Consider the following 23,881-nt stretch of genomic DNA (forward strand, 5'->3'; position numbering starts at 1 on the left):
CCCATGTAGCTGTGCAATAACAGATAACTTTTAATAGTAATTTACTACTGGCTTCAATCAGCCAGCAATAGATGAATATAGCAGTTATCTGCTGCTGCTCTTTCTCAGCCTACATACTAAGAGGAAGTACTGTGACGTCACTTGTCATTACACTCCCGATGTAAACACGTTTACATTGATCTACTATAAGAACTCCTATGGTATGTGGTAAGATCCAAATCCCTGAAGATGATTATTTCAGCTCCTGGGCTTAGTGCTGGACGTCGGCTGTCACTGACAGCGGGTGGTTCCATCCTGAACCCTGGCCCCTCCCTCCAGAGCCACTGTAGTTAGAGGAATAGGAAAAAAACAGACTTTTTTGTATTCACAGACATATTTTCCATTTGTAATTTATTTTTATCCTTCTTGCAGTATTTCGGAATTACCTTAATAAATAAATGATGTCTCCGTAAGTCACAATGTCTGGATATTAAGGATATCCTTGAAAAGGGAACAAAGCATCCTGCTGGGCCAAGAATACACAGCAATATGAGAGTGGACACCAGCCAGGAACCCTTTGCTTGGTGTGAGCGGACTCCTTGGAATTATTTCTATATTTAGGATGTTTGGAATGTACAATAGCCAGTATATAATAACTATTGGTGGGCCATGCCCCAAGGTTCTTGTAGTGACTCGTTGTTGTTGACATTATACTCAAAGGTAACAGGTTGTCCTTATACTGGTCAGCACCATCCAGGGGCGCTAGTGCCGTGCAAACTGCAACTTTTATAAATGAACCCCTTACTGTTGACTGACTCACCACCTCTGCTGGAAGTCTGTTCCAACCATCAACTAATATTTTGGTAAAATAACACTTTGTAAGGTTAGTTTTTGAACTTTTCTCCCGCTAGTTTGAAATCATGTCCCCGTGTTCTTGATCTTAGCTTCATATTAAAAATCCTGCCCTCCTGAACCTTATTCACACTCTTGGGGCCCATTTATAGGATTGCATTGCAGCATTGCACATTACCTGCTTTGGTGTAATGCAATGCCATTCATTCTGAACCACACCTTGTTGGCACATGTGTGTTGTGGTCTGGTGGTCTGCCAGAAATGGTTGAGTGAGTTTTGGTGCACTGGCAACCCAGAGAAATTGAATGAGTTTTGGTGCACTGGCAACCTATTCATTTTGAATGGGCTGTGTTAATGCAATGCAGATTGGTGCATGGCGTGTCACTGCAGCACGGTGGTGAGAATGGACTCTCAATGTATTTAAAGTTTTCAGCCATGTGTGACCAATTTGTCAGTTTACAGCAGGGTCTGAGAGCTTGGAAGAAACAAATGGTCCAGATCCCCCATGTCCCAGACCCCACATGATCCAAAATCACCATGATCCAGACCCACCATGATCCAAAGCCCCATAATTCAGAAACCCCATAATCCTGACCTTACCATTATCCAGAAACTTCCACATGATCCAGACCCCACCATTATCCAAACCCCCATGATCCAGAAACCCCATGATACAAACCCCCCATGAGCTTACCCCCATGATCCAAACCCTTATGATCCGGACCCCAACATGATCCAGACCCCCATGATCCAAACCCTTATGATCCAGGCCCCAACATGATCTAGATCCCACCATGATCCAAATCTCCCATGATCCAGAATTTTGGTGCGATGGCAACCCACTAATTTTAAATAGGCTGCACTAATGCAACACACATTAATGCACAGCATAACACATGCCAATGCACCACAATGGTGAGACTGGACCCTCAATGTATTTAAAGGTTTCAGCCATGTTCCCCTTTCCTTTCTTACCTGGAGACTGTACATTAAGTTCCCGCAGTCTCTCCTGATGTATTTTATCCCTCAGACCTTTCACCATTTTTGCTTTCCATCTCCAAACTCATTCTATCTTATCAATATCTTTTTGTAAGTGAGATCTCCAGAACTGGACACAGTCCTGGAGACCTCACTTGCAAGAAAGATATTAATAAATCAGAACGAGTCCAGAGAAGAGCAACAAAAATGGTTACCCATCTGTAGACTCTACTTCCTGTCCGGTGAAATTGTTGTCAACAGGACGGGAAGTGAGGGGAAAACTCTTGAACGGAAACCCTGGATAGCAGTAAAACCCTGACAATGGGGGAGGAATGTAACCCTTTCCCCCTCTATATCCAAAACAAAACAAAAAAGTTTGGAATGGACACCCACTTTAATTTACACATGAACTATTTATGACAACGTGACAAATTAGGATCAGGCTTTACCTTTTTGGTTGACTTGCTCTCCTCCTCTGGGTCGCCTCCAGTAGGCAGCCATAGCATATTGGGAGCTATGCAGAGAGCGAGATTCAAAGCTGTCATTTGGTTTTCTTCTGAATTCTTCCCGATGTGATTCAGCACAGCAAACAAATGTTGCAGCAAATTGAAATTCGCTTCAGGGAGCTGATCCAACAAACTAGGGATGGAACAATAGGGGTCAGTAGATGAAGAAGAAAGATGCATGTGCTGCTGGCAAACCCAAAAAGCTGGGTCACCGTCTAGAAAGACCAGGTGCCAAAAGCCAGGCAGGGGCCCCAATCAACAAAACCATCCCGGAAGAGAAAGCAGGTGGCTTTCTCCCGTTAAAATTCCATGCTGGGTAAACTTTATTAACTTGGACAAACGGACAAAGGAACTTCACCTGGGGACCTCCTTCTATGACGCGTTTCATTTATAAGGTTGAGCTTAATCGTAGAGGTTACGTAGAGGTAAATCCATGATTCCAGCCAACCTTGTGGGTGAAACATGTCTAAGAAGGAGGTTCCCAGGCGAGGATACTCTGTCCATTTGTCTGGATCAATAAAGATTAACTGGCGTTGAATTTTATTGGAGTGCTACTGGCTTTCTTATCCTGAATGGGTCATTCTGTGTGAATAACCCACCTTTTCGTTAGAATGGGGCAAAATCAAATGTTTTTAGGCCATTTGCTCTTCTGGTTGAATGTTCTTCAAACATGATAGATAAATACATGTTTGTAACAAGAGATACAATGTAACAATTCTAGAGAACGCTGGAGGGTTACCAAGACGTATTTATTTCCTGTGATCCCCACCGCCAGCTAGTGGCCATAATGGGGTGTTTTCTCCATTAACTCTATGTTCTTCATAAAGGAACCTAGCTTTGAAGAACATTCGGTCAGGAGAGAAATAGACCAAGAACATTAGATTTTGTCCCATTCACACAGCAGCTGGTTAACTTGCACAGAACCAATGTGCCTGCAGTATCCTCTCTGAGGACTAGAAAACCCCTAACCTCTATGTTATAATGGAGAACAAGAGGTGTTCTCTATTCTTGTGCTAGGGTGACACTGCTGATACAGTGAGTGTTGTCACTCTTCAACAGGAAGTGTTTTTTCCCCAGGAATTATGGAACATTTCTCATTGCTACAGAGGACCTAGATATCCTAACCATCTGTGTTCTATAACTTATCTAAACCCAGGAACAAAAACGTTCTTAGATGTGGTGGTTGCAGCGTTTGTTTTCTTTTTTTCAACCTTGTTTCCTTTATTTCCACCTGGTGGTCGCACCAGTAACACACTTCCTGTCCTAGGGTGACAACGCGCAATGCACTGTGTCTATGGCTGAGCATTAACATTCCCTACACAATGCCCCATGCAGAAAGGGACATTCAACTATGCTCCCCTTCAGCAGCTAGAAGCGCACAGCTCTGCGCCCTCCCAGCTGTAATGCTAAAAACCACAAACAGAAAAAGAACACAGCGCTCTCTTGGGAATGTGGGGTCTGTGTAGGTGCAAATGATCTGGATTGCTGCTCTAAGAACAGGGGGAGAAACCTGTGGACTAGGAAAAAAGAAGGGGGAAATTAGAGCGCAAATCCTGGGAATGTGGGGGGTATAGGGACAGCCAGTGTCTATATGTGACGGGTGGAAGAACAAAAATTTGTCAAATCACAAAAGGTGAAGGACTTACTTGTGGAGCCGAGGCCCTTTTGGAGTGTTGGCAGTGCGAGATGTATTCGGTGTCTCCCAGCAAGTGGAGGGGTGGATGAAGGAGGAATCAATGTGGACTGAATGCTGTATGTGCCAGGGGACTGGTGAAGAAGCTGCCTATGGTCTTGATGGCAGTGTTCTTAGGACGTGATGGAGTGAAAGGGCTGGGAGAGGACGTGCAAGGAACAGTGATCACCTCGAAACGCGTCGCTCCTTTACCACTGTTCCTTGCACGTCCTCTCCCAGCCCTCGGTCCCTTTCACTCCATCACGTCCTAAGAACACTGCCATCAAGACCATAGGCAGCTTCTTCACCAGTCCCCTGGCACATACAGCATTCAGTCCACATTGATTCCTCCTTCATCCACCCCTCCACTTGCTGGGAGACACCGAATACATCTCGCACTGCCAACACTCCAAAAGGGCCTCGGCTCCACAAGTAAGTCCTTCACCTTTTGTGATTTGACAAATTTTTGTTCTTCCACCCGTCACATATAGACACTGGCTGTCCCTATACCCCCCACATTCCCAGGATTTGCGTTCTAATTTCCCCCTTCTTAATGCTAAAAACCAGAAGCCTTGCTGCACTCCTTACCGGAACATCAGAGAGACCCGTGCAGACGGGTGGGTGCTTGTAGTGACAACTAACGGCACCGTGAGTAACACAGAAGAAGAAATGATGCCACCAGCACACAGTAAGAGTAATTAGCAAAAGTCCATTTAATGACACATTGCCATTCAATTGAATGGCAATGTGTCATTAAATGGACTTTTGCTAATTACTCTTACGGTGTGCTGGTGACATCATTTCTTCTCCTAGCTGTGTGTCCCAACTGTCACTGATAAGTACGGGTTTTGACGTACACTGATCATGTGATCAGATGTCTCACAGTCACAGAACAAAGAATCTAAAGTCATTCAAAACCGAAAATAGAAAGTTCTAAGCAGGTAAATAACTGACCTCTTTATGACTTTTATCCTTTTTTTGGGTTGCTCAAATTCTGGGACTTCCATCCAAAGCCCATACATGTCTGAGGATAGAATACTGTCAGGAAGATTGCGGAGAAAATCCTAAACCAAACACATATATACACAGTAGGAGAGTCAGCGTGTTGTAGTACTAATAATAAAGAAAACATGGAAGACAATAGGACAGGCGAAGCCTAATCTAAAGATTCATGCTATAGGTTCAATTCACAAAGCTGAAGCACAAGGATCCTTATTTTTTTTTTTTTAAGTGACAGTTAACTGAAGCTTAATGGGGACTGTATTTGTCTTTGAAATAATAAATGAATTACCTTAGCATTAAATATACACTGTATGGCCAAACATTTGTGGACACCTGACCATCACAACTTTATGAACATGTTGGACATGCCATTCAAAATCCATGGGCGTTAATATGGAGTGGCCCCCATGGCATCTATAACACCCAGCTCTTCTGGGAATGCTTTCCACAAGATTGTGGAGGGTGTCTGTGGGAATTTTGGGCCCATTGGTGAGGTCAGGTACTCATGTTGGATGAGAAGACCTGGCTCACCATCGGTTATCCAATTCATCCCAAAGGCATTCACTAGGGTTGAGATCAGGGCTCTGTGGAGGACACTTGACTTCCTCCACACCAAACTGGTCACACCTTATCTTTATGGAGCTGACTTTGAGCATGAGAATACCTGGCTCCAATTCAACCCAAAAGTGTTCAGTAGGGTTGAGGTCAGGGCTCTGTGGAGGACACTCAAGTTCCTCTACTCCTGCCAGCTGCCCAATCAGTAATGTTTTAAAGCTCACCTACTGCTTGCTAAGAATATGTAAGTAGTCAATTGGCCAAAACTCAACTCGCAGTTCTACTTTAAGGACAACATCTCACTCATTAAAACAAGGAATATTTTTGTGAAACATCTATTCATGTAATATTTAGGATTCCATTATGTACCGTAATCACTGCAGCTGCCACAAACACAGATTCTCCATCAATCTGGACATCATCCCCAGATAACAACTTCTCCTTGAGCTCTTTGCACGTTTTGGCGTTGGCTGAGCGGCGGAAGATACCCCTCGTGGTCGGCCCTTCTTCATATAACAGCAGGAGCATATCCTGGAAATGTTCAGCAAGGTGATGTGAGTAGCAAATTTACCCTGAACTAGAAATACACAAATATCTTACTGTCTTCTGTTAGAAGATATCAAGTCTTAGATGTCTGGTCCCTGTGCATCATCATCATCAGTAGTCCAGATCCTACTTTGACTGGATCTCGTATTTAGGAATAAGCGGCCAATTTGGGCAGCATATGACAGATTTCACCATGCTGAGATTTCATCTGAATTAGTCTCTAATTTTAGAGGAACGGCTAGGCCAAATTAGCTATAGGTTCCCCTTTAAAACTGGGAGTGCACAGTGCCATGGCTTTGTTTATCGATAATGCGCTGACATTGCAATGACATGACTTTGTTTGTAAACGAAGGGCTAGGGTTACCATTAAGGTAAGAACTAGCATTGGGGTTATCATTAGCATAAGACCTAGCCTTAGGGAGGTTACCATTAGGGTAAGAGTTAGTATTAGGGTTACCATTAGAATAGGACCTAGCTTTAGGACTACCATTAGACTAAGATCTAGGGAAAGAGCTAGCGTTAGGGTTACCATTAGGATAAGAGCTAGCTCTAGGGTTACCATTAGGATAAGAGCTAGCTTTAGGTTTACCATTAGGATAAGAGCTAGCGTTAGGGTTACCATTAGGGTAAGATCTAGGGAAAGATCTAGCTTTTGGGTTACCATTAGGGTAAGAATTAGCGTTTGGGTTACTATAGGGGCAACAGCTAACGTTAGGTTACTGTTAGGGTAAGAGCTAGCATTAAGGTTACAATTAGAGTAAGAGCTAACATTTGGGTTACTATCAGGGTAACAGCTAACAATTGGTTACATTAGGATAAGAGCTAACTTTAGGTTTACCATTAAGATAAGAACTAGCATTAGGGTTACCATTAGCATAAGACCTAGCCTTAGGGTTACCATTAGAGTAAGGTCTGGGGTAAGAGCTAGCGTTAGGGTTACCATTAGGGTAAGAGTTAGCTTTAGGGTTACCATTAGGGTAAGAGCTAGCGTTAGGGTTACCATTAGAATAGGACCTAGCTTTAGGGCTTCTATTAGAGTAAGAGCTAGTGATAGGGCTACCACTAGGGTAAGAACTACCATTATGGTTACCATTAGGTTAAGAGCTAGTGTTAGGATTACCAGCATAAGACCTAGCCTTAGGGTTACCATTAGGGCAAGAACTAGCATTAGGGTTACCATTAGAATAGGACCTAGCCTTAGGGTCACCATTAGAATAGGACCTAGCCTTAGGCCTTGTTTACACCAAGCGCGGAGCAGAACCAGACCAGAGCAGGTGCAGACCGGATCAAAACTGCGTCCAATGTATTCCTATGGTATTTTGACCTCCAGTTCACATTGCAGCGTGCGGATCCAGACCAGATCCAGAGCAGGTGAAAAAACTGCGGCAAGCCCTATTTTACCTGCTCTGGATCTGCTCTGGAACGCATCAAAAACGCATCAAAAACGCATGCAAGTGCCTGAAAGCCCATGTTAAACTTTTTAAAAAAAAGATTTTTTTTTTTTTTTTTACCAAATCCGGCTCGGAACGCATCAAAAACGCGGCACAACCCACTGCACTGCGTGTGCAGAAACCTGACCGGCACTGCTCTGCATTTGGTGTGAACAAGGCCTTAGGGTCACCATTAGAATAGGACCTAGCCTTAGGGTCACCATTAGAATAGGACCTAGCTTTAGGACTACCATAAGGGTAAGAGCTAGTGATAGGGCTACCATTAGGGTAAGAGCTAGTATTAGGGTTACCATTAGGGTAAGAACTAGTGATAGGGTTACCATTAAGGTAAGAGCTAGTGATAGGGTTACCATTAGAATATGACTTGAGCTAGTGATAAGGTTAACATTAGGGTAAGAACTAGTGATAGGGTTACCATTAAGGTAAGAGCTAGTGATAGGGTTACCATTAGGGTAAGAGCTAGCGTTAGAGTTACCATTAGGGTTACTATGAGCGTTTGCATTTTTGGCACAAGAACCCTAACTCCGGGATAGTCGAAAGGAGCTTCCCTAAACCTCGATGGCCATATAGAACCAACTGCAGCCTTCGAAAACATCTTAATTTCACCCTGAAGCCTGATAAAGCTATGGGAGGTTTAAAAATATAAGTGATGTATACCTTATCATTTTTTTGGATGCATTAGGTTCAGTTAACCCCAGGACAAGGATCATTATTTTCATATCCTTATCCTGGTGCATTAGTGTCCCCATAGAAGGAGGGGCACCATGTTTTTTTACCATCCAGGACATACTGTATATCAGATGGTTTCCATTTGGATGGTTTGGATTTTATGTCGGGCAACACACCACTAAGTTAACCAAGATTCCAAGAAACCCCCCGATAAGGCCTATATGGGAACGTGACACCCTTGTGTAGAGAGGTAATTTTTGTATTAGCTGTTATCTAAAATGACCACCTGCTTCAAACCGATCACATTATCCCTTAAGCTGGCCATACGATAGTCGAATTTTGGCCGGGTCTTGCTGACTTCGTCGAAATTCGACCAGTCTGTGGCCCAGTTGGCACCCTTGCATTTAGTTGAGTTAGTCCAAAAATTCTTGGTCAAACAGTGATGTTAGCCAATGCACCTACCACTGTTAGAATACAGTAGCATGGCAGGTAGGAATCCCTCATGCGCATGCTTAGTGTGGATGGGGGGAGGGGGGGGGGGTTGAGAGTTTTTAACTATAAGGGTCTGATGTATAAAGCTTCCACCCAGCGTATAGTTGAGTAAATGCCATTTACGCCATTTTATTTCCACTAGGTGGAGCTGAGGAGCATAGCAAATGCTTGTCAGCTCCATCTAGAGACCATAAAGACATGTGGAGGGCATTTGCCCAGCCATACACTGGGTGGAAGGTACATCAGCCCCCAAGCATATGGCCAGCCTTAGTCTCCAGTCTACAAAATATGGAACACCTACAAGTGATTACAGCCAACGTTAGAGGGTCTTATGCTTACCATGATGGGCTTGGGTAGATTCCCATTGGGACACACTGACGACAGGGAATGACCAAAGAGCTTGCGTGGTGTGAGGGGTGATTGGGAAGAAGGTGTGCTCAGCGTGGCGCTGCCACTACGACGTAAAGCCCAGTCTATCAGCGACTTTTTCCTCCTGCGTTGCTTTTGGGCAGACTCTGAAAAAGAAATTCCATGTGTTAAAATGCAATTGAGGGATTGAAACATCCTGTTTTTTCTCTCTGAATACTGACATTGTTTCCTGTTTGATTGGATTCCAGGTCTGCATAATCAGTCCTGACAAGCTGTCGATAGGGGATATGAGTTTTAAGAATAACCAATTCATGAACAGCCTCACATGAAGGGTGACAACACAGGACCACAGAGGGGAGATATGGACACAGCGTTGTCACCCTACAACAGGAAGTGACTGAGCAAGGGTTAGGTCTGGAGATATGGAAAATGACACATTCGATTTTATATGAGATTTTAGTGCTCGGGTTTAGATATACTTTAAACACATTAGCGAATATGCTGATACCTACCCCTCCTCACATCCACGGCGCCCTGGGGCCTAAGCTTAACGATGAACTGGCACTGTCTTTCGTGAGGGATCTGTTCAAGAATGCCGTCTGCACTGTGTTCTGGAGAATGGTTATTGTTGAGTCCTCTGGCCATAACCACCGATTCCTGGAGGCAGTTCATTGCAATACTGTAAGGGTATTCATGACCTGAAAAGACAGAAGGTACTGTAAGAGCAGCAGCAACCATAGAGAAGGAAAGTGAGACTTAAGATGTGATAACTGTAGGCAAACAGCCAAATTCACGGGGGAAATGCATATAGTGGAGATGTGTTAGTTTGTATTTCTGTCTATCCAGTTCTGAGATTTACACAGCACAGCCAGGTAGATAACACCAGTTAGGTAATACATTGGTGTCTTCTCTCCAACCCCAGCCCGATGACTGGAGAGATGAGGTCATCCTTCTGCTCATTCTGCTCTCTTCTCTATACTTATTTTCTATGCTTCTCAGCTCCATCTAGTACTTGTCAAAATGACCTGTTTTTACAGGGGGTCGGGGGGCAAAAAAAAGCTCCTTGCCTGTGTAGGCAAGAATCCTAGCACCGGCCCTGCATACATACCTTTGAAGCATGGGAGGAAACCCACGCAAACACAGGAAGAACATGCGAAGTCCTTGCAGAAAGTGAAGTGGCCAGGATTTGAACCGGGGATTACAAGGCAGAAGCGCTAACCACTACGCTACCCATGGACTTATTATGATGGATAGTTTCTACATATTGCAGTTTAAGGAAATGAAACACAAATGAGGAATACGAGTTTTCAAATCCAGAAAGCGTGAGTGGATTGATGGAAGGGAATATCACTTCATAACTGATACTATACATAGCTGATAGCACATGTGGTGACCATACACCCTTATCAGGTATTCAGTGGAGGTCTTACCGAAAAGAGGATATGGAGGCTCATCCTTCCCGGATGTCACCCACAGATGGTAGTCACTCTGTCTGCCCTGCACAATGAAAACAATTCTCAAACATTTTGCACTGGGAGCAGACATATTCATTTCCTAAATAAATACACAATATGGCCAAAAGTATGTGGACCCCCCTCCAAATAGTTGAGTTCAGGTGTGTACAGTGAAGGGAACTGTCAATATATGTGCTATATGGCCAACAGAGTGTGGACACCTGACCATCACACCTACTATATGGCCAGCACAGTGTGGACACCTGACCATAACATCTGCTATATGGCCAACAGAGTCTGGACACCTGACCCTCACATCTACCAATATGGCCAAAACTATGTGGACCCCCTTCCAAATGATAGAGTTCAGGTGTCTCCAGTGAAGGGTACTGGTAATATATGTGCTATATAGCCAACAGAGTGTGGACACCCGACCATCACACCTACCATATGGCCAACACAGTGTGGACACCCGACTATCGTACATACTAGATGGCCAACAGAGAGTGGACACCTGAACATCACACCTACTATATGGCCAACAGAGTGTGGACACCCGACTATCGTACCTACTATATGGCCAACAGAGAGTGGACACCTGAACATCACACCTACTATATGGCTAACAGAATGTGGACAACCAACCATTACACCTACTATATGGCCAACAATGTGTGGACACCTGACCATCATACCTACTATATTACCCACAGAGTGTGGACCCCTGACCATTGTACCTACTATATGGCCAACAGAGTGTGGCCACCTGAACATCACACTTACTTTATGGCCAACAGAATGTGGACACTTGACCATCACATCTACTATATGGCCAGCACAGTGTGGACACCTGGCCGTCACATCTACCAATATGGCCAAAACTATGTGGACCCTCCTCCAAATGATAGATTTCAGGTGTCTCCAGTGAAGGGTACTGGTAATATATGTGCTATATGGCCAACAGAGTGTGGACACCTGACCATCAGACCTACTATATGGTCAGCAGAGTGTGGACACCTGACCATCACACCAACTATATGACCAACAGAATGTGAACACCTGACCATCACATCTACCTATATGGCCAAAACTCCACCTCCTCAATTCCATAAAACACACAAAAAAAGGGCTTTTTCCCGCTCACGCACTGTGCAATGAATTCAAGAGAAGTCCTGCAGACCGCTCCGAGTTCTAACAATTTATTTATCAAAAAAACATTAAGGTCATAAACAACTCTGCTAATCCGTTTCAGCCATGAACAGCTTTAATAATAGCTATGATTAAGACCGTTCATGGCTGAAACGGATTAGCAGACTGTTATTGGTCAGTAGTTTAATAAATTGTTAAAAACTCAGAGCCATTGGCCGACTCTTGTTCAGATCTTTGCAGAAGGAAACCTTCTGCTTCTTGTCAGCAGTACCGGATCACTTACTTCTGGTGACTTTTAGCCTAATGGTGGTTCATTCAACCTTGTTCTCTTCTACATACAACTTTAGTTTAAGAGAAGTGCAACTCTTACAGTCAAAGCACAGAATCAAGCATATAGCTATAAAAAGAACGGCCAGTATGTTATGTTCACTTACAGGAAGTTCGAGCTGTTGAGACACAACTTTTATCACTTTTTCAGCAGGGTCCATGTTAGACACAGTGACCGTGGTACTCTGCAGAGACAAAGAACATCAACATAATGTAAAAACATAATAGAGGCTCTATATATAAGACACTCATATTGCATGCTCATGGCACCCTATAACTGCGCAATTACACTTCATTTGACCAAAACATTGTGTATATATATTGTAACAAGGACACTCGACTGTAGTCCAGGAAATTCAAGTAAAACGCAGTTTATTAAGGGCAAACACCAAAAGTCTCCATTCATCCACAGGGTAATCTTCCCCAGTTACACAAGAAGAGCCAACATTCTCATAATAATAAGCTTTTCTGCAGCATATACAGTCCTTAGTAGCATATACAGTCCATATGTAGCATATACAGTCCTCTGCAGCATATACAGTCCTTAGTAGCATATACAGTCCTTTGCAGCATATACAGTCCTTAGTAGCATATACAGTCCTTAGTAGCTTTCCTCAGCTCTAAGCCTCTCAGCACACCTCTGTGTGATACTCACACTACTCTCCCAGCAATGTGTCCAACAGGTCCTAGGGTCACCGACCTTCCTGACCTCTCCCAGCCTCCCCCGACTGCTCCTCGTGCGTCCAGCATGCACCCGGGTCTGCTGTGCCTCTGTGCCTCCTACACCCACACAACTCTCACCACTCTGAGCACTGGGCTGGCTTCTAATATGGCTGCTCTCAGCCACTTGATCAGCCCAAGCTGGTCATTGGCAACACCTGGCCCCAGGACTAAAGATCTGATCCCACCCAGAGCTCTAAAGGTGCCCATACACTGTACGATTATCGTACGAGAATCGCGGGAAATCCCGCGATCGTACGATAATCGCAAAGTGTATGGAAGGCGTGCAAACGTTTCTACTGTACGGTCGCACATCTTCCGTCGAACAAGCAGGCTGGAAAACCCGCCGGGAATCGTACGATACTCGGCGAATTAGTGGCCTGCTTGTTCGATAACTGCCGAACGGGCCGGTGTGCGCACGCGCACACTGCCCGTTTGCAGTCATCGGAAGCCAGCCCCTCACTGCAGTCATTGGAAGCCCGCCCTCAAGGGGACTGGCTTGCGATGATCGCAAGTACGATCTGCCTGTCCAAGATGGGCAGATCGTACGTTTTAAAATTACAATTGGAGTCTTGGGAATATGAGTCTTCTCCAAAATGCTATTTTCATTGCAGTATAAGATCCCAAAATTCCTTTCATGAGTCTCCACCTTTGTGTCTCTCGGGCCATAAATAGCGTAAGCCATAACTTCGGTAACAAGATTTTAGTGGGAATTGGAGCAGTCCCAACAAACTGGAAATCAGATTAAGTGGCCATGTAAAAAAGAAAAACAAAACGAGAAAGGAGATGGAAGGGTTATACTCACGGACGTGTATTCATCTGCATCCAGATATAAAACACTAATCGCAATTTTTCCAGGGAACTCATCTTTCTTCACTTCTGTAATATGCCTGAAAAATAAAAGAAATAATATGAAAATTCCAAAACCATGGCCGTTAATATGGAGTTGCCCCTGCCCCCTCCAAGGCCGTTAATATGGAGTTGCCCCCCTCTTCCAAGGCCATTAATATGAAGCTGCCCCTGTTCCTCCATGGCCATTAATATGGATTTGCCCCACCTCCTCCATGGCCATTAATATGAAGTTGCCCCCCTCCTCCATGGCCATTAATATGGAGTTGCCCCACCTCCTCCATGGCCATTAATATGAAGTTGCCCCCCTCCTCCATGGTCATTAATATGGAGTTGCAGCTTCCTCCTCTATGGCCATTAACATGAAGTTGCCGCCGTTTCTGGCTTTAACATCCTTCCCTTTTCGAGGAAAGCTTCAACAAAGTCTTTGGAAATTTGTGCCCATTTGTGAGGTCAGGTACTGATGTTGGATGAGAATACCTGGCTCACAATCAGCATTCCAACTCATCCCAAAGGTGTTCAGTAGGGTTGAGGTCAGGGCTCTGTGCAGGACACTCGAGTTCCTTCACCCCAAACTGGTCACACCATGTCTTTATGGAGCTGGCTTTGTATACAGGGGACAGTCATGGTGGAACAGAAAAAGGTCTTCACCAAACTGTTACCACATGGTTGGACGAGCCCAATTGTCTGCAATGTCTTTGCATGATGCAGCATTAACAAAACCCTTCACTAGAGACACCTGAACTCAGTAATGTGGAGGTGGGGGTTCATATAATTTTGTCTAAGTGAAGAAGTTGTGTTGGCCGCATGTCCAAATACTCTTTGGCCATATAGTGTATAACATTCTTGACAGCAAAGCATGAAATTACTGGCAGGGGGAGCCCTTGGTCAATATCAACCTAAAGATCAGTTATGAAAACCCTGCAGCACGTGAAAGAAAGCTAAGAATGAATACAAGGCAACACTATACTTAACAGTGCAACCAAAGTTCTAAAATTCTTATACGTAATATATGCCAACATACAGTATATAATTTAGAAGACTGATTGGAAAAAGAGACCAAGTGGTCCATCAAATTTGTCTGCAGAACTGGACACAGCATTCTAAATGAGCTCTATGAAAAGATCTATATAGAGGAATCAGGACCTCCTTCATCCTGCTGGGGATCCCTCTAATGATAACTAAAGATCTATAAAGAGGAATCAGGACCTCCTTTCCTCCTGCTGGGGATCCCTCTAATGATAACTAAAGATCTATAAAGAGGAATCAGGACTTCCTTCCTCCTGCTGGGGATCCCTCTAATGATAACTAAAGATCTATATAGAGGAATCAGGACCTTCTTCCTCCTGCTGGGGATCCCACTAGTGATAATAAAGATCTATATAGAGGAATCGGGACCTCCATCCTCCTGCTGGGGATCCCACTAGTAATAATAAAGATCTATATAGAGGAATCAGGACCTCCTTCCTCCTGCTGGAGATCCCTCTAGTGATAATAAAGATCTATATAGAGGGATCAGGCCCCCCTTCCTCCTGCTGGAGATCCCTCTAGTGATAATAAAGATCTATATAGAGGGATCAGGCCCCCCTTCCTCCTGCTGGAGATCCCTCTAGTGATAATAAAGATCTATATAGAGGGATCAGGCCCCCCTTCCTCCTGCTGGAGATCCCTCTAGTGATAATAAAGATCTATATAGAGGGATCAGGCCCCCCTTCCTCCTGCTGGAGATCCCTCTAGTGATAATAAAGATCTATATAGAGGGATCAGGCCCCCCTTCCTCCTGCTGGAGATCCCTCTAGTGATAATAAAGATCTATATAGAGGGATCAGGCCCCCCTTCCTCCTGCTGGAGATCCCTCTAGTGATAATAAAGATCTATATAGAGGGATCAGGCCCCCCTTCCTCCTGCTGGAGATCCCTCTAGTGATAATAAAGATCTATATAGAGGGATCAGGCCCCCCTTCCTCCTGCTGGAGATCCCTCTAGTGATAATAAAGATCTATATAGAGGGATCAGGCCCCCCTTCCTCCTGCTGGAGATCCCTCTAGTGATAATAAAGATCTATATAGAGGAATCAGGACCTCCTTCCTCCTGCTGCAGAGCCCTGTAGCATGCAATAATAACACAGACTGTATAAATGAATGGTAATCTACAAATGAGGACATAATAGGGTTAAGAGAATTTCTTTCTTAAAAAAAAAAAAAAGAGATCTTACCAGCTTAACGTGGAGAGCCACTTCTCCTTTGTGTCTGAGGAACTACAAGAGAAAAAAACAATGCAGACAGAAGTGAAGTGACTACCACACATCCCAGTTCCTTCCTCCTACCCCCAACATAATCACAAGGCCCTTCCTGCTTCTATTTTAACATTTGAAACAATGTCCAGCCTGGATTTCCTTCTTCTAATGTCAAGATCTTGAAACTTGCCAAGTCTTCATTTTGTTTATATCTTTATTGACCTGAACATTGTGTTTTCATCTACTAAGTCCCAGAAGCGCTCATATGACAGCAGTGCCCTCTCATATTGCTTATTTGTTCATATTTCTAAGTCAGGCACCAGGAGACATTCCAGTACGTGTGTGCCAACCTGTTAGTGCAAACCTGGGCTACCAAGAAATGGGTTGAATGAAGTCAACAGCTTTTCTTGTCCATGGGGAGGGTGTCACAGAACGACCTGTACCCGACTAAAGGGTCTTAGGGGCACGGGGGATGTGTGTTGGGAGTATCTTATTATGCTCATCAGACACACCCTTATGCCAACTATCCTGAACACATCTATATTTCCATTAGACTAAGCTTCACAATCTGGCAACTGGCATATTATTTGACAAAATTAAATTAGTATTTGTTAGACACCAATTATGGATCTTATCCATATTCCTCTTAGGAGGTCTACTTTGTCCTATGAGCCTTCTTGGCCTTGTAAGCTAGGCGTATTTGGTGTCTAACTGATTGGTATCTTCTTGTACATTAGTGTAACCACTTTTAATGAAGTAGTTACAGTAAGAATTGCGGAGACTGTATGGAACTTAACTCTGTAAAAATTCAGCTGCAGGTCAGTTTATAAATAACCCTGGCATAAGAGATATGTATTGCTCACTTGTTGACGTCAGACGTCATTAGAAGTCTTTTAGTCCTAGTGGAGGTTTATGACATCTCTGCGTTCTTTCATAGCTGGCCTCTGCCAACTGTGTCCCATTCCCTGGCTGCCTAGCACAGATATGAGATATGAATCTGTTTTTGTTACTGAAGAAAATGAGGGTTGAGCTGTGTTCAGTAAAACTAACCCTTCTCTCTATACAGTATTGTCACAGTGAGTATTGCAGCAAAAGCTGCATTTTTTTTGCACTCTTCTGGGCAATGTATTAAAAATACATTGAAACTGATTCTGCTTTAAATAAATGATATTGACCATGAAATAAGCACCATCTGAAATGCACTGATTGCGAGTATCTCAAACCCATGCAGGTAGTATGAGTGACATATCAATGGCATTACCTAAAGGTAACAACATAGTTGGTAGTGGGCCACCCAATAACAAAGGAATCGTCGGTGGAATGCCTTCTTTCCGAAACATCCCAAAGGCTGGTGGAAATCCACACCTCGCTCAACCGAACTTGTTTTTTTAGCTTCATGCTGGAAGAAGACCTTACATGAAGAAAACACATTATGTTATCAGAGAGAAAGCTATACATTAAGCAATTGTACAGTGAAAAAAGAGTACTGATATGCATGGACAGGGCCGGTGCTAGACTATTTTGCCCCCTAGGCAAGACCAGCTACTTACAGCTCCCCTCAGCCCCCCTCCCACGGCACAACCCCCAATCCCCCCCTGCGTGGGCCCATTCTCCTGCTGGCTAGCTCCTGCAGGCGACAGGTGGATGTAAGCAGCCAGGAGCAATAGCCAGACTGCTATTGGCTCTTTTAATTTGAAATAGCCAATAGCAGATGTGCTATTGATATTTGATACCCCACCCACTGAGCAGAGGAGCGGACCTGAGAGAGAAAGTTAGAGTGAGACGCAAGGACACTGAGGGGGAGAGTTGTGGAGTAGAAAGATAGATTTGAGTGTCATCAGCATAGAGATGGTATTGGAAGCCATGTGAGATTATTAACTGACCAAGGGAGGAGGCGCATATAGAGAAGAGAAGGGGTCCAAGCACAGAGCCTTGGGGGACCCCTACAGAAAGAGGAAGAGGAGGGGAGGAGTAAGATTTGTAGGTGACACTAAATGAGCGCTTAGACAGGTAGGAGGAGACACATGAGAGAGCAGATTCTTGGAGGCCAAGCGAGTGGAGTTTTTTGAGGAGGACCAGGGGGTACAGGGGAGTACTGCCACTGAAAGCAGGCACAGAGAGGTACAGGTGAGTACCTCAGCTGGGAGTAGGCACAGAAAATTCAGGTAAGCGCTGCAGCTGGGGGGGTTGGGGTGAAGAGAGCCACGCATTGCTTGAACACCAAGCCACATGTCTCTTAAGGGCCAATCTGGAGCTGCATCCTGGTTGCCCACAGCACAGATAAGGAGGACTGTCTCATGAATGGCCTCAAAACTGGCGTAAGATACATTTCAATTCAGGGCTCATCAATGCAAATGATTTTGTTGCAGAAGTTTTGAGGTTCCTCTAGGTGCTGTTTGGTGTATTGTAAGTGGGCTGTTGGGATTTACCCAGCATTTAATCTCGGCTGGACTCTTTATTGAAAGGTGCACATTGACTCCTCTTATGTTCTTCAAAACCAAGCTGCCCAGGTTGGACAGAGATACTCACTTTGACTTGGTGATAATAAGGGAGTCACTGAAAAGGAACAGGTGCCTCTCTTGGGTGTGCGATCCGCTCGATAGATGGACCCTTTCTTTCAGGATGAACATGTTGTTGGGGCTACAGAAGGATCCAAGGAGAAGACTACCCCCACAGTGGGAAGGAACAAGCGTGATCTGCCTATGGAATAAATAAATGAGTAATGAGTCAATATATCTTCAGTATTGTTGTAGACCACACGTGGATTTGTTCATAACTCTGAAGAAGGGGGCCCTTGCAACCCTAAAAACGCATTGGCTTTCCATGGCAAATTTAAATAAAGGTGTAGAGGAGCTTCCATTCTCCACCTCGTCTGCAGAGTCCTACAATAGAGCTGCCAGCTAACTCCCATATAAAAGTCATGATTCCATAGAACAGGGGTAGGCAACTTTAGCACTCCAGCTATTGTTGAACTACAAGTCCCATAGGGCATTGCAAGACTCTGACAGCCACAGGCACGACACCCACGGGATGGAATTTGTAGTTTCACCACAGCTGGGGTGCTGAGGTACACCTGATATAGAACATACTGATTGATTAATCCAGCTGTCCTCACTATCACATTAATATTGATCTTTTCGTTTCTGCCCTTGTTACAGACTTTCCCGCACTTCCGGTCCAGTGGATATTTATGTCCTATTTATAATCAATTCAAAGGACCCATCTGTGAATGTTCATTTTGGGTTAAAATTGGCCAAACAAACATTCTTAATATATAGTTTTCCCAATTTAAATGCATTGTGATGTAATACGACATTATGGCCACTAGATGGAACTAAGGGGCATTGTAAATACATACTTCTTCCAATGCTCCTCAACTCCATCTAGTGGCCATAGTGTAGTATTACATCACAATACATTCAAATTGGAAAAAACTAGAGTATGTATTAAGAACCTTCTTATCGGAGGAGGGGGGTTCGTTTGAATGTATTTGTATTATGATGTAATACTGCATTATGTCCATCAGATGGAGCAAAGGGCCCTGCAGATTTTTATAAATAGACCCCAAAGTGTGTGGAAATCTCTTTAACATAGCCCTGGATGGCAGCAAAAATCTCATACACTCGAAAAACAAATGAGCTGGACACTTTACTTTAATACACTTCAATGTGCGCAACATCCTTTGCTCCAGTTTGGACCCCGTCATGTCCTGGCCTACACACGGCTTAATGTGTAATTTTAGGTTTTCCTGAGATTTTTCCATTCATGGTCCCTCCACGACATCTATTCGAGGACCAGATGAAGGAAAAGTCCTGCAATCTCTCAAGAACATCTTGGTGAAATCTCCTACAAAAACTTCCACCTCAAAAATAAACTTCACCGTAACCCAACAACATTGAAATTTGGAAAAAGAGATCCGGATCCAGAACAAAAGGTCAAAGGTTCCCGAAATCAAAGAATTCCCAGGAAAAAGGTGAGCTCAGGCAAGAGTCACCAAACTGGTCTAAGGAACACAACAAGAACAGAGAGTCTTGGCTTTTCTTCTTTTTTTTAGCCCTCGGCACACTGGGGAAATGGGCACATTTATAATGCGGCTTCTGTTCTAAAATCGGAGTTGGCAGGAACACAAAATTGTGAATTCTAAGTGAATTCCAACAGGAAAACCAACAGGATGCCTGGAGCGTTGCATTCTCCAGAGTACGACTATAAAACAACAGGAAAATAACCGGCCGCCATGAAACGGTTATAAATGTAATCTCATCTTCAGTCCTGTCTGGATGACCTTGCCCTGTCCTTGGTCACGCCTTGCCTTCCAAGCTGTGAAAGGACGTGCCTCAGCCTCATTGGAGCTTGTGACAGATACTCGAAATAGCGTTTCCTCACTCTGAATGTGAGGATGTAACTGTGTGCAACATTTGTTGGGTCCTGATACCGATCAGCAATAACATTCTGACCACTGTGAGGTGAATAACATTGATTATCTGGTTACAATGATACCTGGAAGTGGGGGAATATATTACAATGACACCTGGAAGTGGGGGGAATATATTACAATGGCACCTGGAAGTGGGGGAATATATTACAATGACACAAGAAAAAGATTTCGGAAAGATTCAGACATAAACTGAATAAGGACCTTAGACCCACTTGCTTAATTTATTTTGAAGTTTAATCATTCTTTAAACTACTGTCAAAGCACTGTCTCCTCAAACATCTTTGAGGAACATCCGGCATTATACAATACGCTGATCAGCTCGTCCAAGAGTGAATGTGTGTGTTTTTTATGAGTGAACGGGTTGTTGCAATGACCATTTCTTAGACGTTTATTGGGTGTTGGTTTTACAGGTACATTGAGTATGTCCAAAAATCTTTTTTAATACTAAATACATTTATAAATTTGTACTAAATATTGACTCTCCGACCCTTCTTGATCAGCTGCACTTTGAGTTGACTCCTATTGGTTCTTCTCACCCCTTTTTTCTTGTGTCTAATTTAAGCAGCTGGGGGTTGTTTCCCTCTGAGAGCCACTTAAAAACTAGTACGCCCAAAATTGAATGGGCTAACTAAGTCAGGGTTTGGTACTCTGGGTAAGCCGTCCCTTTTTTCATATGTATTACAATGACACCTGGAAGTGGGGGGATATATTACAATGGTACCTGGAAGTGGAGGGATATATTACAATGACACCTGGAAGTGGGGGGATATATTACAATGACAAATATCTTAGGCAGGAAGTGAACATTTTGTCCCTAAACTTGATGTGTTGGAAGCAGAAAAAATGGACAGGTGTGAGGATTTGAGTGACTTTGACGAGGACCAAATTGTGATGTCTAGACGACTGGGTCACAGCAACTCCAAAACGGCAGCTCTTGTCGGATGTTCCCGGTCTGCAGTGGTCAGGACCGACCAAAAGTGGTCCAAGGAAGGAAAACTGGTGAACTGGTGACAGGGTCATGGGCGGCCAAGGCTTATTGATGCATGTGGGGAGCAAAGGAGGCCACACCTCGTAACTTACAGGACCTACTGCTACTGACAGCTTGGTGCCAGATACCACAACATACCTTCAGAGGTCTAGTGTAGTCCATGCCTGGATGGGTCAGGGCTGTTTTGGTTTAAAAAGGGGTAGCCACTCAATATTAGGTGGGTGTTCATAATGTTATGGCAGATCAGTGTATATGTTAGGTTCTCTAGTGAAAATGTTTGCCAAATGAGAACTTAGCTTTACCTATCCCTGATTGAGATTGTGTGCAAATACTGATTCTGCCGAAATTTCCCCAATTAGCATTGGGACATATGACAGGGAGACTCAATCATGGGTTCCTCCTATTAAATAAATAAGAGGAATTCAAGGCCTACATACACTTTGCTTTCGCCTTCTTGATTGTCTCCGATGCAAATTGGGGGACATTTCACTAGAATCAGTATTTGCAAACAATCACAGTCAGGGATGGGCAATGTTAAGTGTTTTCATTTGGCAAAATGTGGGCAAAAATTGGGGGAAATGAGAACTCTAAGTTTTTCCCATCCCTCACTGATTGTTTGCAAATACTTATTCTGGTGAAATTTCCCCCAATTTGCATTGGGGTCAACCAAGAAGGCCAAAACAAAGTGCGTGTAGACCTTGAACTTCTCTTATTTATTTAATAGGAACCCATGAATCAGTGTCCTTGTCACATGTCTCCGGGTGTATGTAATTAAGTCAGCGGAAAGATTTGAGGCAACCAACGAAATGCAGTTAAAATGAAAGTAAATCCTAACAATAAACTTCTCTTTTCCATTTTGTTAAACAAAAAAAATAGAAACCGAAGATTGTATCTGTTACAAAGCGCTTCCATCATAACTAGATCATCCAATCTCCTTCCCCTGCGTGTTTCGGCAATGGATACCATGTGTGTTACAATAAACTTGATAAACTTTATTATAAAAGAATTAAACAAATGTAATATTTGGAGAAATAATTTTCCTGAATCTATCACAAGCCGGCTCAGTAGATCGGGAAGTGAGCGAACGCATACCGTCACTCACTCACTTATCGATCCTGTCCCTGCAGAGAGTTGTAACTGTCTCTCACGGCTCCTTGCAGAGATGCCCCCCCTCCCCTGTCCTCTTCCAATGCTCCTCAGCTCCATCTGGTGGCCATCATGTAGTATTACCTCACAATACATTCAAACTGGAAAAAATACAGTATGTATTAAGAGCCTGGCGGAACGGACGGGGGAGGGGGCGGGTACAGCTGGCTCTGTCTCTAGATAGGCAGAGTCAGCTGTCAGTCACGCAGCTGGGTGGATCTCGACAGTAATGTTGGGATCCGTCCCGGCTGCGACGGTCTCAGTATACCAGGAGCTGTAGCTGTATACACAGGAGGACATAAACTAGCGTCCTCCTGTGACACTTAGGAGAACTATTAGGAAAAACACTTACCCCATAGTTCTCCTTTAATATAATACATTTTAACAGACTAAGACATAGCCTTGAACTTTTTGGATTTGTCCCGCGTAGAGGGTGAGAATTAGGTCTTCTGCATTTGCTACTACAGAGAGCTCCCTGGTGCCCAGCCTTTGGCCCTTTTTGTGCCTCCTGTGCGTTGCCCTCAAGGCCCCTGCAGATAGTGGTCAAGTGTTTACTTAGGTCATTGAAGAGAAAATAAAATATTCTTTAGGTTGGCTTTGTGCAGTTGAATGGCTTATAGCTGGGCGAATGACTTTCCCAGTGCATTGCTGCCACTAGATGGAGCCTTAAGAGCATAGGAAGTGCCTATGCTTCTTGGCTCCATCTAGTGGCAGTGATGCATTGCGAATGTTGTTCCCGAAGCTATATACTGGGCGAATGTGTTATAAATCATGAATAGAAATAGGGACACCGGCACTCCAAATCATTTCTATTCATGTACGTAACGGTTACCATCCGTTGACTACCGGAGCACCCAACCGAATCCTGTGGAATTAGCGGTCAGGAGGGCGATGGGTCATAAATTAGCCCCTTAATGGGGGCCTAGAAAGGAGTATTTTTCCTAACCGTTGCTGTGTGATTCGTTTGAGTACGGGTTCAAGTTTCACTGCCTGCTCTGCGCAATAAAACGTCTGCTCGCCTATAGGCAACCTAACAGAGTCTAGGGTGGGGCACACATATTTATTCATTGATTGATTTGATTTATTTGGTTACAAAGAGAAATTTGGGATTCTTTAAACACATTTTTTTTACATCTTTCACAAGATTATTAGCTGGATGAAGTCCTTCACTGAAGAAGCTTTTTGGATGAGTAGCGAAACGTCATCAGCATTACAGAACAGGTCCAGCTGAAGGTGACTAGATAGCTATACCATGAACTGGATAAATGAGGCCTTTAAAGACTCTTGCCTTCTTTATCCAAATCCACTATAAAAGCTTTAAAGGAGAACTATGGGATCAGGGCTTTTCCCCATAGTTCTCCTTAGGGTAACGGGAGGACACAAACTAGCGTCTTCCCGTCACCCAAAGCTCAGTATACCACGAGCTACAGCTCGCGGTATACTGAGACGCCGCAGCCGGGACGGATCCCGACATTGCTGTCGAGATCCACCCAGCTGCGGGATTGAC

The 23,881-nt window shown here is 44.0% G+C and overlaps 1 protein-coding gene across 1 annotated transcript in view; it reads right to left on the minus strand.

Moving 5' to 3' along the window:
• The window catches only part of LOC108793339 (rho GTPase-activating protein 20-like), a 47,700-nt gene that overhangs the window by 3,605 nt on the left and 20,214 nt on the right, over positions 1 to 23,881 (minus strand). Inside the window, exons 3-13 of the mRNA XM_018564253.1 lie at positions 18,335 to 18,505; positions 17,067 to 17,216; positions 15,785 to 15,826; positions 13,527 to 13,611; positions 12,109 to 12,186; positions 10,502 to 10,568; positions 9,584 to 9,769; positions 9,042 to 9,217; positions 5,914 to 6,075; positions 4,942 to 5,051; positions 2,259 to 2,448 (exon numbers count right to left, since the gene is read on the minus strand). Of these exons, the coding sequence (XP_018419755.1) occupies positions 2,259 to 2,448; positions 4,942 to 5,051; positions 5,914 to 6,075; positions 9,042 to 9,217; positions 9,584 to 9,769; positions 10,502 to 10,568; positions 12,109 to 12,186; positions 13,527 to 13,611; positions 15,785 to 15,826; positions 17,067 to 17,216; positions 18,335 to 18,505 (1,417 nt within the window). The remainder of the gene's footprint in view (positions 1 to 2,258; positions 2,449 to 4,941; positions 5,052 to 5,913; positions 6,076 to 9,041; positions 9,218 to 9,583; positions 9,770 to 10,501; positions 10,569 to 12,108; positions 12,187 to 13,526; positions 13,612 to 15,784; positions 15,827 to 17,066; positions 17,217 to 18,334; positions 18,506 to 23,881) is intronic.

The sequence above is a fragment of the Nanorana parkeri genome, unplaced genomic scaffold, assembly GCF_000935625.1.
Source record: "Nanorana parkeri isolate BGI_ZX_2015 unplaced genomic scaffold, ASM93562v1 scaffold740, whole genome shotgun sequence".
Lineage (NCBI taxonomy): Eukaryota > Metazoa > Chordata > Amphibia > Anura > Dicroglossidae > Nanorana > Nanorana parkeri.